Here is a 17,553-nt window from a genome sequence, read left to right as displayed (position 1 = left end):
GCGTATACCTTGATACCATTTATCATTACTTTGAAATCACAATAGTTTTTTTTTTAACATTTTTTATTGAGTTATAGTCATTTTACAATGTTGTGTCAAATTCCAGTGTAGAGCACAATTTTTCAGTTATACTTGAACATATACATATTCATTGTCACATTTTTTCTCTGTGAGCTACCATAAGACCTTGTATATATTTCCCTGTGCTACACAGTATAATCTTGTTTATCTATTCTACATTTTGAAATCCCAGTCTGGCCCTTCCCACCCCCCGCCCCCTTGGCAACCACAAGTTTGTATTCTACGTCTATGAGTCTGTTTCTGTTTTGAAATTACAACAGTTTTAGACTCACGATATGGTTGTTTTATAGCATGAATAGGCATACAGTCTAGTCATACCAATGACCTTCATACTTATCTCTTTAAGAAATAAAATTTTAAATTGCCCACATTTAATTATATTGCCTTACTAATTAAGTCTTTAATGAAGAGGAATATATCTTACAAAATCACATTTATTTTTTCAATATTTTGGTATCCATATTTCATTATAATTGGTTTCTTCTGTAACATTATATATCCTATTTATTTAAAAACACTGCTTTAATGAGTCATCAGATTTCACCAAATTTCCAAAGGTGACTTTGGCAAAAAAATATGTTAAGAACTATTGCAGAAAACTATGCTTCAGTTTCTAAGGGATATATATATACTTCACATATCAACATGATATTCCCAGAAACACCACAAGATGGCTTTCTTACTTTAGATCCACAGTTGACATTTTTCAGAAACATTGTGTCTTCTATTATAGTTACTTTATGGAAGATTAGGAAGTTTACTGCATTTATTGATCAGAGTTCTCCAGAGAGAGAGAGAGCCAGTAAGGTGTGTGTATGTGCATCACAAATATGAAGAAATTTACTATAAAGATTGGCTCAGGCAATTATAGAAGCTGACAAGTCCCCAGATCTGGTAGGGTGAAGACTTGGAGGGCCAGTGGTGTTAGTTCTAGTTCAAGTCCAAAGGTCTGAGAAACCAGGAGTGCTGACAGTATGGTTCTAGTGTGAAGGCCAATAGATTCAAGACCCAGGAAGAGTCAAAGATTCAGTTCCACTCCAAAGGTAGGGGGGAAAAAAAAAACCAATGTCCCACTTGCAGGCAGTCCAGCAAGAGGGGTTCGTTCTTACTCACAGAAGGGTTAACCTCTTTGTTCTACTCAAGCCTTCAACTGATTGGATGAGGCCCACCCACATCAGGGAGGACATCTGCTTTACTCAATCTACCAGATTCAAATGTTAATCTCTTCCAGAGACACCCTCCCAGACACACCCAGAGTAATACTTGACCAAACATCTGGGTGCTCAGTGGCCCAGTCAAGTTGACACAAAAGTAATCATCATACTCAAATATTTTTCAATCAATGTATGTTGAGTGAATGCTTACAGTGCTTATAGGCGCTAACTCAACAGAACAGTGACATGTCATACATGGTCCAGAACTTCGTGAAGTTTACAGTCTAGACAGCTTAACAGGATGTAACATGAATAGCCACACAAATAACTATAAAATAACAACATGATAAGTACAGGGGAAAGAAAAGGAAAAACTTAAGATCTAACTTAAGTTAGAAGGTTGAAAAGGAAGAGCTCACTGAGCAGGGAGGTTAAAATGAAATCAGAAGGACAAGTAGAAGAGGAGGAGTCGAGCAGGTGACAGTCTAGGGGTGGTAATGCAGGAAACAGGGGCACAAATCCTGATGCAGAAATACATGGCTTCTTGGAGAAAGTATAGGGAAGGAAACATCAGCTGTGGGAAGAATAATGAAATATGACACTGGGAAGACAGGCAGGAACCAGAGCAGGCAATACCTTGTTGACCAGGTAAAGTTTTAAACCCTAAACCTAGTTTTGTTTTGTTTTCCCTGATTAGTTATGCCCTTTCATGAAAATGCTACAAAGGAGTTAGGAGCACTCAGTCCACAAGATCTGTGACTCTCATACTGAGGAGTCCCCATTCTCAAGCCAGGTCAGTAAAGAAAGAGGAGACAATGCTTCAGAATGAGTTTTATTGGACCAGGCAGAGGATAGAGGGCTCTCATCCTGTTTTCCATGATTCACACACATGCTCCCAAGTGCAACAGTTCTCTTTCAAACACCACCCCTCTCCACTGCACTAAGGGCATATTGGATTCACGTCCTACATCAATGTCATTTTAACATATGAAAATTAACTTTAAACGATACACTTCATATGACATTCCTAATACATAATGGAAACACTGGTCACCAGAAACAGCAGTTGCCTCTAGGAAGGGGAACCAGCTCATAGGGGCACAGAAATGGAAGGGAAACAAACTTTTCATATTTTTGTATTTTTATTTTTATATAGTGAATCTGTAAGGAAAAGAAAAAAAAAATACTAAGAACTATTAAGAACCATTTATCTCATTTTCCAAGAACAGTATCACCACATTTATTATTTATATTGGCTGTCTCTAGCTTTATGTTTCTGGAAGCTCTGGCTACAGCAGAGCCTGCTAATTACTTACCACATCTGTTCTCCCCTTCCCCCAGTAAGAAAATCCTCATATTCTGTGGGATGGTGATGCAGCAGAAAAAAGACTATAATTCCAGCCTCCCCTGTATTAGATGCGGTCATGCGACTAAGTTCTGAACAATGATATAGAAGTGAAAGTGTTGGATGGGGGTGTGGGGAAGGCTCCTTAAAGAGGCCACTGGAAACAGGCCTTCCTGTGTTCCTCTCATTTCTTTCAGCGGCCAGCTTGGAATGAGTGTATCATGTCTATAAACCTACGGTCACAGAGGACAATGAAGTGCTCTTTAAGACAGTAGAGCATCAGTGTTCCTGATGACTTGGCTGGACCCACCAAACAGCCCTAGTCTGTCCACTTGCAATTTCCTTCATGTATGAAAGAGAAATAAGGTAGACTTTGAGTCACTGCTGTTTTGTTGCTTTTTGTTTGTTGGTTGTATGTAGCAAAGCCTAATTCTAAACAATACACCAGTCATCCTCATCCCCACTAAAGGAAAGAGATTCTCCAACACACACCCAACAGCATATTCAGCCCCCAAAGTGGAATATGACCTGTGGAGAGAGGTTACAGTCACATCTGAAAGGTAGAACAGAGCTACCAGAATGTTACTTCAAGAATTACCCTTCATTTATCCCTTCAACAAACTTTTACAGATTACTTAACTGTATTCCAGGTCCTGTGAGCAACTATCTTGGAATTTCTGTCATATTTTCTCCATCATAACATGAGGAGGAAGAGAAGTGAAATACTACATAGAGCTCAAAAAGACCTCTTTCTAAATTCTTAGAATATAGAAATTTTTTCTATAGAACTCTACATAGAAATTATGTAAAGTTCTTATCTTATATGAACCACAGTCCACAGAATAACCTTTATTACTTTTATTTGGCTATAGCAACTATGTCCCCCATAAAATGGGCAAAAATATAAATGGACATTTGAGAGCTGATACCCTGATGTTTTTTCCTCTGAAACTTAAAATCAAGTTTCACACATTCACACCTTTAAACTAATAATCTGAGGGTTCTGGTTCTGTGCAAGATTGTAGAAGCATTCTTTTTCTAGTCTCTCATGCTAGAACCAACTATAAAACTTGCACAGAATGCTCTGAGCTATCTGAAGATTCTGAAAAGTAAACAGTAGCAGAAGAACTGGGGAAGAAGACCAGAAGCCAAATCATCGGTGAGGTTTCCTGGAGAGTCGCCCTCGAGTATGACCTAGCTTTTTTTTTTTCCTATCCCCCTCTGTAATCAACTGGCCTTGACTCAAAAAGCATCATAAAAGCTGGAAAGGCAACTAAATGCAGACAAAAAAAATAGTGCCAAGAGATGATTTCTCCTTCCAGTCCAAGAATCAGAAAAGGGTTCTCTTTTTAAAGGTCACAGAAGAGGGAAATTCACTATTGTTTTCCATCCTCTCCAGCCCCAACCCTTGGGGTAATCCTGCAGTGTGTGGCAGGAGCATGGCCACTGCAGATGTCTAAAATTCTGAGGGAGGAAAATCATTCTTTTCAACCAGAGGAGCAATGGTCCCAAGATCACAGGTCAAGTGTCTGTTGCATTTTTCTGTCTTCAGGTAACTAGGCGCCACATGCAGATGCAGCTGGAGGATGTACACAGTAGAGCCGGGAAACTGAAGGCCCAGTTTTCTGGCTAGTGGGCTGGACAGGGGGCACCTCAAGAAGACAAAATGTATCAGAAAGATCACAGGAAAAAGGGAACTCAAAAGAGCAATCCCATGAAGTTGTATATGAACTCCTGGGGCTCACCTCTGAGCTATGCATGATTAGATCTGAGCTTAAACAGCATAACAAAGGATTTGAGAACTAAACCATGGAGTAAACCACTGCAAAGATCCCACACTGGCCACTGGGTGGTACACATGATAAACAGATCTAAATAGTACTGCAAAGTAGGCTTGGAAAACATAATTGATATTGGAACCACAACCCACAGAAGGTGGGCCCAACTTTTGAACTGGCCTAACCAGGCTGAATGGCTGCAAAAATTTAAAAAAGGACAGTATACCCCTAAGGATTTAACCATAACCTAGAATATTCTAATATGCAAATATCCAAAATACATGTAAAAATTCCTTAGAATGCACAGAAACAGGAAAATGTGAACTCTCAAAGGAAAAAACAAAACAACAAACACCAATCCTGAGATGACACACATAATGGGAGTTATCTGATGAAGATTTACAATCAGTGTTACTATGCCACAAACCGTAAGGGCAAAATACTTGGAAATGAATGGAAAGATAGAAACTCTTGGCCAAGAAAGAAAGCTATCAAGAACCAAGTGGAAATTTTAGAAATGAAAAATACAATAACTGAAGTAAAACATTCATTGGATGGGCTCAAGAACAGAATGTAGATAAAGAGCAGAGAGTCAGTGAAGAAGATAGATAATTAGAAATTAGCCATCTGATGGGGGAGGATACAGCTCAAGTAGTAGAGCGCATGCTTAGCATATACAAGGTCCTGGGTTCAATCCCCAGTTCTTCCTCTAAAAATGAAATAAATAAGTAAACCTAATTACCTCTCCTCCACCCGCCAAAAAAGAAGAAATTAACCATCTGAAAAGCAAAGAGAAAAAATGACTGGGAAAAAAAAAAGAAGTCAGAGTCTCAGGGACCTGTGGGACAACACCAAAAGGCCCAAAAGAAGAGGAGAGAGAGAAAATATTTGGAGAAATAATGGCTAAAAACTTACCAATTTTGGTGCAAGACATAAACTTACAAATTCAAGAAGCTCGGCCAACTCCAAGAAGGACTCAGATAAATACAAACCCAGAAAAATTATCTTCAAGATGTGGAAAACTAACAACAAAGAAAACATCTTTAAAGGAGCCAGAGAAAAATGACACATTATATACATACAATAATTCAAATGACTGCAGACTTATCAGAAACAGGAGGAAGAGAAACGGCATTTTAAAGTGTTGAAGAAAAATGAATGTCAACCCAGAGTTCCATAACTGGTGAAAACATCTCTCAGAAATGAAAATAAAATAAAGACATTCTCAGATGAAGGAAAACGAAGACAAGCAGTCTCCAGCAAAATGCTCTAAAAGAAATGTCAAAGGAAGTTCTTCAGGTGGAAGGGAAATGATACCTGAGGAAAACCTAAACATCAGGAATGAAAGAAGAGTTAAGAAAAAGCGTAAATATCTGGGGTAACTAATAGATTATCCCTTCCCTCTTAAATTCTTTAAAATATGTATGACAGTTAAAATCAAAAGTTATAAACATTACATTAAATTATTACATCAAAAAACTTTTTTATATAACTCAACAGCAAAAAAATCCAAAGAATCCAATTTAAAAAAATGGGCAGATCTGAATAGATTTTTTCTAAAGAAAACATACGGATGGCCAACAGGCACATAAAAAAAGTGCTCAGTATCACTAATCATCAGGGAAATGCAAATGAAAACCACAGTAAGATACCACTTCACATCTGTCAGAATGGCTATTATGAAAAAGACAAGAAATAATAAGAGCTGCTGAGGACGTGGAGAAAAGGGAACACCTGTGCACTGCTGGTGGCAGTGTAAGTGAGTGCAGCCAATGTATGGAAAACAGTATGGAGAGTCCTTAAAAAATTATAAATATTAGTACTATATGAACCACTCCTGGGTATCTATCTGAAGGAAACAAAAGCACCAATTCAAAGATACATATGCACCTCTGTGCTCACTGCAACATTATTTACAACAGTCAAGATATGGAGACAATCTAAGTGTCCATCAATGAATGAATGGATAAAGAAAGTGTGGTGTAAATGTACACAATGGAATATTACTGAGCCATTTAAAAAAGAAAGAAATCTTGCCATTTGAAATAAACTGGATGGACCTTGAGGGCATTATGCCAAGTAAAGTAAGTCAGACAGGGAAAGATAAATACTGAATGATCTTACTTACATGTGGAATTAAAAAAAAACAAACTGAAATTCAGAGAACAGATTGGTGGTTGCCAGAGGTGGGGAGTGAGGAATGGGTAAAACAGGCAATGGTGGCCAAAGGCACAAACTTCCCGTTATAAAATAAATAAGTCATGGGGATGTAATGTACACCATGGTGACTGTAGTTAATTATACTGTATTGAATGTTAGGTTGTTAAGAGAGTAAATCTTAGAAGTTCTCATCACAAGAAAAAAAATTTTGCAACTATGTACAATGATGGGTGTTAACCAGACTTACTGTGATCATTTCACAACATATACAAATATCGAATCATTACATTGTACACCTGAAACTAATATGCCATATGTCAATTATCTCAATTTTTTAAATATTATGTAATACATGTATAAAGATGTAAGTGCATGTAACACAAAACAACTATAACATAAACAGAGGAAAGTAATGAGACTTACATGATGGTAAAATTTCTACATTCCAATTGAAGTGGCAAAATGTTCATTTTAAGTAGACTGTGAAAAGATGTATACCATAATTCCTTGAGCAGCTAATAAAAGACTATACAAAGAGATACTGTCAAAACTCAATAGAGAAATTAAAAAGGAATAAAAATATTCTAACAATATAAAAGAAGGCAGGAAAGAAGAATAAAAAATCAGAGGGAATAGCCAACCACCTAATAATAAAATAGTGGACAGAAATCCAAACATATTAATAATTACATTAAATGTAAATGGTCTAAACACAGAAATTAAAAGACCGATATCAGAAATTGACAACAGCTATAAGAAAAACTGACTGCTTAGATCATTACTGTTTCTCACCTAAATGTTCCTATGAAGATCCAGGAAATGTCGACCTTCACTTCTGACTCTACAAGTCACCCTTTCCAACTCCTCCATTTGACTTTATGTCATTGGATCTTTCAAATCAGTAACATCTCTGTATTATTTACTAAGCTTTCTCATTTTCCCAATTTCTCAACTGAATTTTCTCATGATTTGGAGAAACATAAATTTCCCAAGAAATCTGAGGAAGAAATTACTGTATGGAAAGATTATTTTTCCCCTATGATGTGTCCTGCACTGAGAGATATTTGTTAAAGTCTTCCAGTATTTGTGTGTTTCTTATTTCTCTTTGCATGCCCTATAGTGTTTTTTATGAAGGTAGCTGCTGTGTCATTTGGTGCACAGACATTCATTACATGTATAACTTCATTCAGAATTGTACCTTTCAACATTTATAAATGTATTTTGTCTCATTTGATGCTTTCTGATGTGACCACCACATTGTCTGATGTCAGGATAACCCTGACTTCCCGATGTTTGCATTTTCTCACCTTTGTTTTTAGCCTTTTTGTAACATTTTGTTCTCAGTGTATTTCTTATACACAGCATAGTTTGCTTGTGCTTTGTGAAACAATCTGAAAATAATTTTATTAATAGGTGAGTTAATCTTCATTCATATTTATCGATATGACCAATTTATTTGCTTTCAATTTTGTCATGTTACAGTTACCATACATAAAAATTAAATATAAGCAAGATTTGGAATAAGTAAAAATTTTAAAGACCAACAAAAATACTCATTAGCCAAGTTACAATTTCTTTCTGGCTCTGGGCATATAAGTAAGGACTTACTGTTCTGGTGACTAGCCAGACCTGCCACTATTAGTAACAACAATAATGCTCTCATAGTTTCAAGATTATTGGTTTAAAAGATACCTCAATCTGGACACGCAGATGGAAAAACAAAAGAAGGCTGAGCCAGTACTGCCAAGGCAAACTTGGGCCCCATCCACAACACTAAGACCCAGAAAAGTAAGTTACTCTGTAATAATCACCCCAGGTATATGAATGCACTACTTAAGTCTTAGAGTAGAATTTTTTTAACTTGGATTTTAAAATGGATGAAATGAATTGTGATTCACAGGTAAATCATAGCCAACATTTAAGAAAAAAATTGTTACGGGATCTATTAGAGTACACTATACACAGCAAGGGAAAAGTACTGCAGTATGAAATTTTGTTTCAATTCCATCAATGTATTACTTTGCTAAAGCTGCCATTACAAAGTACCAGACTGAGTGACTAAAACAACAGAAGTTTATTTCCTCACAATTCTTGAAGCTAGAAGTCCAAGATCAAGATGTCTGGGCAGGGCTGCTTCCATTCTGAGGCATCTCTCTTTGACTTGAAGGTGGCTATCTTCTCCCACTGTCTTCACACTGGCTGTCCTCCGTGTATGTGTCCTGATCTCCTCTTCTTATAAAGCCACCAATCATACGGGATGAGGGCTCACCCTAAATACCTGATTCTAACTTAATTACCTCTTTAAAGACTTCATGTCCAAATAGTGTTAAATTCAGAGATACTAGGGGTTACAACATCAACATAGGATTTTGGGGAGGACACAATTCAGCCCGTAACAATATGCTTACTATGTATGTATGCATGTATGTATGTGTGTATGTGTGTGCGTGTGTGTGTCTGTACATGTATCTCAACCAAAAAAGTTTGAAAATATCTTAGAGGACTCTGTATAGATATTTTAAATGTATTTTAATATACTGTAAGCTTAAGAGGCCTAGTCCTAATGTTACAATGGAGCCTTAGGACTCCTTCAGTCTCCAGATCCTAGAGAGACAGGTTAGACTTCAACAACCCCAGGGATACTCATAGTGCAATCATGAGCATTCCTATGAACATGCAAGTACTCTTGCGGATGTTCTAACTCAACCATTACCTGATTGTGGGAGCCCATGACTGGGTTAACAAATTGTAACAATCCCAGCGCTTACCTCTTTTAAGATGTGCTTGGTAACTGCCTTGAGTCTTTAGCAATGACCCAGGCCCCCGGCTATAAACGCTGGGCGTGCCTGTGCCTGCTGTTAGTCTTCTATCCCCAAAACAGCCTTGGGCTGGAATGGTAAACAACTTATAAAAAGCTGCAGACTCAGAGGTGAGAAGGCTGGCTAACCAAGGATGGGTAAGATCCCCTGAGGGGGGCAACCTAAGCCAGGCACAGCCGCCTGAGTTCAAGAAAAATCTTGTTAAGCAGCTGATTCTCATGCGTTCCGCCCTGATAAGCTGAAAGGCTCCACAGGAACATGATTCACCAAAAGGGTCTTCTGGCCTTGAGCCAAACACCAACAATAAACAAAGCCTTTGTACTCATTGTGATCCCACCCTGTCCTTCCCTAAATTCCTGCATTCCTCCTTTGACTGTACTCAATAAATATGAGAGATTTGAGAGGCTCATGGAGTTAGCTCCTGACTCCCTCTCACTCTCTTGACTTTTCCACAGAGTCTTGAGTAATTCATTCTGTCTCGGTGGGACTTCTGCTGGCCAGAACCCACAACTGGTGGCAAACCCACACCTGATTATTTAAAAAATAGTATTAATGTTTTAGGCCAAGGGTTTGTTCATTACTATAGGAGTGAGTTAATGTTTTTATGTTTTTAGAGAACATTATTAATTATTATACTGACTTCCCAAACTGCCAAATTAAACTACAGAAACTTAAAGGATAGTGTCTCTCCCCTCTCTCTAATCTCAAAGGTCTCAAGTATCTGAAACCAGTTTAGTCGATGGCTAACTTAGATACAGCTTCAGGGCCTAAGGAAAAATATTGATGTTTTAAATTTTCTAAATTCATTGAAGGCAACAATAATCCTTTGTTTTAAAGTGTACTGTAGATACTGACAGGCATATGTAAAACAGATAAATAACATTATACTGTATAGCACAGGGAAATATATACAAGATCTTGTGGTAGCTCACAGTGAAAAAGAATGCGACAATGAAAATATGTATGTTCGTGTATAACTGAAAAATTGTGCTCTACACTGGAAATTGACACAACATTGTAAACTGACTATAACTCAATAAAAATAAAAAACAGAAAACTTAAAAAAAAGTGTACTGTATTACATACATCAAGCTAAAGAAAGGTAACAACATATTATCCATAAAATATTTCAAATACCACTTTGAATCAGTTTTACCAATACACTTTATATTTAGGCCCCCATGTCTAAGAAAATTTCTTAATAATTTAGGTTAGAAACATTCCCAAATTAGTTCTACTGAATTTTAACATATCTGATGATTGATTCTGGACCCATATACTGTCAACAAGTTTGCTGAGTTGGCTCAGTAAGATAAAATAAATAATGATGTTATGAGTAGGCCATATCAGGCCACCTGGAGTCTGTAACAGTATTGGGTCATGTCAGTTTTGAAAACCATTGGAAAACAGTCCAAATACTTGTTCTGTCAGAATAACTGATTACTTTCAAAGTCAAACATATTAAAGTAAAGGCTGGTTTCACACCACTGGAAGTTTTAAATTTCCCTTCTTTGCAACTCACCGCTCTTATCCCAGTAATTTTTACTACCCAGGGCATACCTCTACTTTTCTCAAATAAGCCATAGACTTTCATACTTCTACGTCTTTACACATTGTGAGCAGAGTCCCAAGAAGCAAAAAGCTTTCCTTGTTGTTTTCCTTTGCAGAGCTATCTTTAACCCACATCTAGCATTCTGTGAAAATCCATGATAGGTTGCAAAGGTCACGTGGTATCAGCCAAGCTCACTTATATGCATCTCAGAGTAAAATGTAAATCTGCCTCTTCCAGAAAGATATATTTTTGTTTTTTTACTATGAAATTCATAAATTTAATAGACAACACAATCATGTTTGATTTGATATAAATCAAAAATTCGAGAGATGGGGTAACAATTACACTTTAAAAAAGTACTTTATAATTGTTCTAGCTATGAGTTCAGACTACATAAAAGTACTATCATATTAATAGCTATAGTAACAAAAAAACCTGTTTTTATAATATATAGTTTAGAAAAATTAATATACACTCTTTAATATCTAAGTAGAGAGGTAAAACATAAATATTACAATGGAATATAAGTACATTCACAGGACTCATTCATGGCTATGTCCTCTGCACCCAGAATATTACCTAGCATACAGTAGGTTCTGAATAAATATTTGTTAAATTTTAAAAGAGATAAATAACTAAAATTATCACTCTCTTTTACAAGGACAGTAACTGAAGCTAGTTAAGAAAATCTCACTTGAAATCTCACAACTGCTAATGAAAAGAATTGCAGCTTAGGCTCATTTCTTCTAGACACAAAGTCTTAGAAGGTTCGTTCCATTATTTTGCATTTTCCAAAATTAGAAGGAAATCAGAACACAAAATGAAAAATTTCAAACCTATTCCTCTCTTCAATATTTTCTGTATGCCATATCTTCTGGGGCCCTATCACCAGTTCTCAAAATCAAGTTCATCTTTCTACTCATTAAGGCACAACATGTTCTGGTTTGGTGCTGTCCTATATTACCAATGCAACAAACAAACATGGAGGCATATGGCTGTACATCTTCATTACAATGGCTTTCCCATCAGTGGGATTCCATGTTAAATGATGTATATCAGTTGCTCATATTACTGAGGGAACTCCAGAGAACTGTATGTACTGACAAAAGTTTTTGAATAATTCATTCTAGTATAATTTACACTGAAGAAAAAAGAGGAGGTTTAAGGTAACTTTCCTTCATCATCACCCTTGTTTCCTTTTTTCCCTACAACACATTCAGCTAGGTCTTGACCTATCAAGACAAACGTCTACAAATGCACTTGCCCAGAAGCTCATTTTTCAGATTTAAAAGTTAATCATGCTCACCAAAACTGACTTAGATAAAACACCATCACTATCTGAAACTGGATCTAACTGCCTTAAATGTTGAAGAGTGGTATCTTTGAGAGATTTACTTGTAGGTCACAATATCACTTAATCTTAAAGATACAGAAACCATGTAAACTCAACTGAATTATGATAGACGTATCAATTAGGGTTTACTGACATTGCACAGAGAAATACAGCAAACTAGTAAGTTGAAAAATAAAGAATTAAGTGTGATTACTTTTATTGTGTGTAGAATTTTAATTTTGATGAATAAAACATTATTATTTTAATGATTATTGAAAATTTCTAAGAAAATTTGAAACACAACTCATCAGAATCAGAAGGTATCTATGAAGATCATAAACATTAAATTAAATAAGCATCTGTAATGAAGGCAAAGATAAGCGCCTGAAAAGTAGTTTGAACTGTGAACAGGAAGATACTGAACCTCCTAAGTGTGAGGCAGAAATGCTTCTCCAAATGCTATGATGATATCCTACCTGGAATGATGCAAACTTGAGTATACAAATAGTAAGAACCATACATGAATTACTACCAATAAAGAAAGATCCTATTTCTCTAAGGTTTTCAAAATTCTCTATTTTTTTTAATTCAGATCACATCTACTGTTAACTTTGATATTTACTAAGACTGAGTACCTCCCAAAGGTTATCCAAAAAATAATTAAAATTTCATGGGATGGTCAGGTTTAAACCAAATTCCAACTTTTCTGACTACACTCCATTATACAATACAAGGGTTTATGGAGTCAGCTGAACTTCAGATTTCATTGTGAGTCAGGAAATTACACTAAAGATGATAAATGTCTTAGAACAATGCCCAAACTACCATTTGAAAAGCTACCTGCTTCAAAAGCTGAGTACTGCTTGGAAATCAAAGAAATTTTTTAAAAATATGGTTCATTCTTTAATTAAACATTTATTTAATGTCCGCTGAGCAAAATTCCGTACTAAGGATTATGATCCCCACCCTAAGACAATCAAGATCAACTAAGAAAAAAAAATACAATGCAGTAAATATAGAATAACATGGTACAACTGATTACACAAAAAAGAGGTGTTCAATAATGCTAATAGGACCGATAATTAGGAAAGTCTTCCCCCAGGAGATCATTAAATCAATTAATGACATTTTAATTGTAGGAATTACACAGAGATAAAAGGAAAGTATTAAGAGATTCAGCAAATATATTTTAAAAGGAAGGCTAAGGTGGTAAACTAATGAGATAAATTTGGAGAAGACAGTAAACCTAATTAGCAGATTGATTTTACATTCAACATAACAGGAAACGACATCCTAAAAACACTTGGATAACAGAAGAGTAACAGGAAGAAAACGCTAATTGATGAAGGTATTTCTCTCATACCCACATGTAAGACAGACTAGAATACTGAAAACCAGAAAAGCTGTTGCAATTACCAAAAAGGTGAGGCAATGAAGATGTGTGGGACTGTAAGTGAAGAAGGCTTAGGGTAGCCAGGTGACAGACTGGACTGTTTTAGGGCGTAAGATCTACTAATGATTTCTTTGCAGCCAAGGTTATCACAAAAATCAGTAAAAATTCCTGGGCTACTGGAAAATTTAAAGGCCCAGAGGTCTTCAGAATAGAGCCTATCAAGATCCCACTGCTATGGTTTCAGTGGTACAAATGAGGACATCCTGTTACTTCCATGAGGTACCACACAACCGTCTCAGAACTAACAAGAGTCAAGTTTATTCCAGTGATCACCCCCAAGTTGGTGAACCAGATTTTAAATCCAATTTGACACTATGCAGACAGTAAAGTTCAATTACAAATTCAAAAAACATGTTCTTAACACGTTACTGATTCACCTTAATGTCCTTGATGGAAGATCTCTGTGATATTATTACTCTTAAGTAGAAATTAATCCTTACTCATGAATGGGAGTTAAAAGGATTTCAATATCATAAATTCTTGATGTAGACAGTAATGGCATAATTGCTTTTGCTCAGGGACTGCCTATTTCATCTACCCACTTGAAACAGACATTCTTGCCCCTGACTTGAGGAAATTCAAACAGGTTATACCACTCACGTGGTTCTTCTTAAGTGGCAACCCATTATTTGGTCATAAATTACAGCAGGCAGGTACACAAAAAAGTCATAAATTGTTTTGTCACATCAAATTTTCCCTTTTTCCTACTGAAAATAGGCCCCAATCTGCAGAATAATAAAAAAGGAGGAAAGAAAATCAAACTAGCAATTAAATTCATTTTGAAGAAAAAAATAAATATTTAAAATTTCATAATGCTTTATGACCACAAATACTAAATAATCATAGAAAGGTAAAAATTGCCTGTCGCCACAAAAATCAAAAAGAACTCGCAGTAGCTATAATTTATACAATAAAACAAATCACAAGTCTTCAAGTCATTAATAATGATCAACAAATCACTGGCACCATGGTGGGGGAGGCCGGTGCTGAGGTCTAGTTCTTAATGCAAAAAGGTATCTAGTAAAAAGACCCAAAGCGACTCAACAGGCCTCTGTGCTGACTGATGGCATTTTCCATGTACTCAATAAAAAGGAATCGTCAGAAGCACACACTTACACAAAAGGAACAGTCAATCCAGACACAAACCTGGCTATAAAATAAGTGTGACTACTAAGTATCTAGAGAAGCAAATTTATCAATTCCAAAGTGTTTTTCAATTGAAAGAACTCTTAGGTATACCTACACTACATTATCAGTGAAGAAAAACGAAATGTTACCAGGATCTGAAGAAGGGCCTGTTGAACAGTGCACTAAAATTCCCCTTTTAATAAAAAGTGGTCTATTTAAAAAAAAAATTTTTTTTTAATTTCCCAAAGGCCAGATTCAAAAAAAAAATAGTAATGGCTTCATCCACAGAGCCATATCTGGGACAGGGATTTTGCACCAGGTCATGCGGTGCCCAAGGCAGAAGCCACCCACCACGAATTCCCAGCCTCTTAACCTCCAGAAACCAAGAGGCCCCACTTCTAGGTTGTTCATGGGATCCAAGACTCTGAACACGTTTCTGTGCAGGCTGGACCAGGAGGGCCACCTCTCTCCACAGCAGCCTCCTATGGTCGCCACACTGAGTGGACCCAGTACGTGGGAGGCACATTGAGGCTGAGCGGGCAGGCCACCTGCTACCTTCACAAAAAACATTCCATTCATGCGCTTTGCTGACCCTACCTTCCTTAGCTTGGCTCTTGCCTTTGGAGAAGAGAAGCCGCGAAGCGTTTAAACAAGTTCCCTCTCCATGGTTCCCCAAACGGGATGCCAAGGCACAGCACCGCCCTCCCATCGCGCTGCCGGGTACCGACGCGCCCGGCCCGCACCGAGGCTCGGGGGGCACCCCGGAGGCCGCCCTGCTCGCCCGGCTGCTGACGGGGCAGCGTCCCGGGAGGGCGGGAGGGCCTGCCTGCCGGTGACCGTGACCGGGGTTGGGGGGGGGGGGTTGGTGCGGGCGGGCTTACCTTGTTGAGGTGGGGGCTCCGCGTCACGGCGTAGCCGCGCAGCTGGGTATAGCGGCGGCGGGGGGCTTGGGGCTCCATGGCGGGCGGCGCGCGGGGACGGCGGGGTCGGGGCAGGCCGGGCCGCGCGGCCGATGCTTTCGGGGCGCCTGAGCTGACTGCGCCGGCGGCGGCGCGGGGAAAGGGCCGGCGGCCGGGGGCGGGCGTGAGTGGCGAGATGGGGTGGACGCGGCGGGAGGAGCCGGCAAGAAGCCGGTGTCCCTGGCCGGGCGGCCTGCGAGAAGCGCTGAGTCATGGTAGGAGATCAGGCGAGCGGTGAGCAAGAAGGAGGAGGAGGTGGAGGAGGAGGAAGAGCGAGGCCGGGCCGACACCGTTCCTTACACGCCTCGCCATCGGTTTACAACCACAGCTGGCCCAGCCCCTCCCTGCGTGGGACGTGGCTTGGTATTGTGCACGCAGTCCTCTTTGCTCCGGAGACCCAAGTGGGGAGCAAGGTCAGGCTCCCCCGCTCAGCCCGCAGGCACCATCATCCCTGGCCAAGGTGGCCCCTCAGCCCCACCCGCAGGGAGGTAGAGAGGGTGGGAAACGGCGAGCTTAGGGCAGAGGGGCTGAGGCACGGAGGGGGACCTGGGGGATGTTTGCAGTAGACCTCAACTGACTGATGAGAGTCAGACTTCATCTTGCCCTTCCTATCAGTTCTTCAAAACGCTCTATCCACTGCCCTGGATGCCAGCCAGGTCCGGGGGCCTGAGGAAACCAACCTTGACCCAGAAAGCCCAGGCCCGTGAAGAACTGGGGAAAAGGCAAGAGAGGAGAGTGCGGGCCTCAGGGCCACGGATCCGCAGGAATCCCTGTAGATCATCCATGGGAATTTTATTTTAACACCCCCTGAAAGACAGGGCCCAATGAACAGCCACATTTATTTTGTATATGTTAACAGTTCTAGAAGCCGGGGTGTTGAAGAATCTCTCTCCCTCTCTCTAATGATGGTTAATTCAATCTTTAAAAGCTTCAATTTCTTCTTTGGTAAAACGAAAAGGTCAGAATAAATAATCTCCTAGTTCTGAAATTCTGTTATTATTGATATTTATACTTGAAGTTTCAAGGAATGGAGGAGCAGTCATACCCCAGCCAGAAAGAGTATCTAACACTACGCCAAACACTAAGGGCTTTCTGTGCCCCAGCTTCCTTTGCAGGCGATAGGATGGCTAGTTTCTGCCCTCTTCCTACCTAATGATATTAGAAAAGATGGTGCTTGGAATTGAGGACTTGATTTGATATATCCATAAACTAGACACATTCAGTACAGTGTTTTATTTCTAATTATATTACTTTTCCTTATCAGAAATATTTACTACAGTCTTGTTTTTTAGCCACACCTATATCCAGAAACCTCTTAATCCTGGTGTTTAAATTATCTAGAATCAGTTCTTTTAATAGAGAACACTGTATTTGCATTAGAGTTCTTTAAAGAGTCCTTGCATGTAAGTAACACTTTTCACTGTGAATTCTATAATCCATAAATAATTAACCCCACAACATCCGAGAAGAAGGTATACTTTACAAAACTCACTCTTTTGAATTAACTGAGGCACACTGCAATTAAGAGTGTTTTATCCAAGACAAAAACAGTTTAACAACAGGCCTAGAAACAAAACACAAGATGCTGAAGAAGAAACAAAAATGTTAGTACAACAGAACCTTATTAGAATACAGCTCTTATTATGTGAATTCAGACATATTATTTGTCTATTCCTGTTTCTGTCATAAAATATTTATAGATAGAAAAGCTGATGTAAATACAGGGAGTAAAAGAGTGTGTGGGCTCTTCCCTCAAGGCATCATTACAAAGAGATTATAAGATCCTGCCAA

General features: G+C 38.5%; 1 protein-coding gene across 2 annotated transcripts in view; it reads right to left on the bottom strand.

Moving 5' to 3' along the window:
* Positions 1-16,170, bottom strand: part of ME1 (malic enzyme 1) — a 174,298-nt gene extending 158,128 nt beyond the window's left edge. The window contains exon 1 of one of the 2 annotated variants that reach the window (XM_074368678.1): positions 15,685-16,170. In XM_074368678.1, the coding sequence (XP_074224779.1) occupies positions 15,685-15,762 (78 nt within the window). In that variant the 5' untranslated portion in view covers positions 15,763-16,170. Of the gene's footprint in view, positions 1-15,400; positions 15,519-15,684 lie in introns of those variants that run through there. The other variant, XM_045508607.2, reaches the window with a different exon arrangement.
* Positions 16,171-17,553: the final 1,383 nt, after the last annotated feature.

This window comes from Camelus bactrianus, chromosome 8 (genome assembly GCF_048773025.1).
Source record: "Camelus bactrianus isolate YW-2024 breed Bactrian camel chromosome 8, ASM4877302v1, whole genome shotgun sequence".
Lineage (NCBI taxonomy): Eukaryota > Metazoa > Chordata > Mammalia > Artiodactyla > Camelidae > Camelus > Camelus bactrianus.
This window is presented reverse-complemented; position numbering and strand designations above follow the sequence as displayed.